This window comes from Eimeria mitis, genomic scaffold (genome assembly GCF_000499745.2).
Source record: "Eimeria mitis Houghton genomic scaffold, Emh_scaff474, whole genome shotgun sequence".
NCBI lineage: Eukaryota > Apicomplexa > Conoidasida > Eucoccidiorida > Eimeriidae > Eimeria > Eimeria mitis.
In genome coordinates, this window is record NW_013573040.1 from 5620 (window position 1) to 5915 (window position 296).

At 53.0% G+C, this 296-nt stretch overlaps 1 protein-coding gene across 1 annotated transcript in view; it reads right to left on the reverse strand.

Moving 5' to 3' along the window:
• Positions 1–296, reverse strand: part of EMH_0013510 (uncharacterized protein) — a gene marked incomplete at both ends in the record, with an annotated part of 3820 nt that overhangs the window by 3127 nt on the left and 397 nt on the right. Inside the window, one exon of the mRNA XM_013499844.1 lies at positions 6–69. Coding sequence (XP_013355298.1) covers positions 6–69 — 64 coding nt within the window. The remainder of the gene's footprint in view (positions 1–5; positions 70–296) is intronic.

Consider the following 296-nt stretch of genomic DNA (forward strand, 5'->3'; position numbering starts at 1 on the left):
CTGACTCTCCCTTGGAGCTTCCTTTCTTTTCTTCGAACTTTTACGTGGCTTTGGTTTGCACGGAGCGGTCTGCATAGGAGAAACAAGCAACCACAGTCACTCCACAATGGCGTGCGCGCGCGTCACCATGCCACAGCAGATAATAGTTGAACGCTTCGGGGCAGGCAGGGTACAGAGAACTGGACAATGCAGAAAAAGGAAGCTCATATGCGTCACGACGAACTACGGGCTCTTTTGAGTGCTTGCGTGTTTGTTTATGCGGGACGCCGTACTTGTTCCGCGAGCCTCCTCTGGGA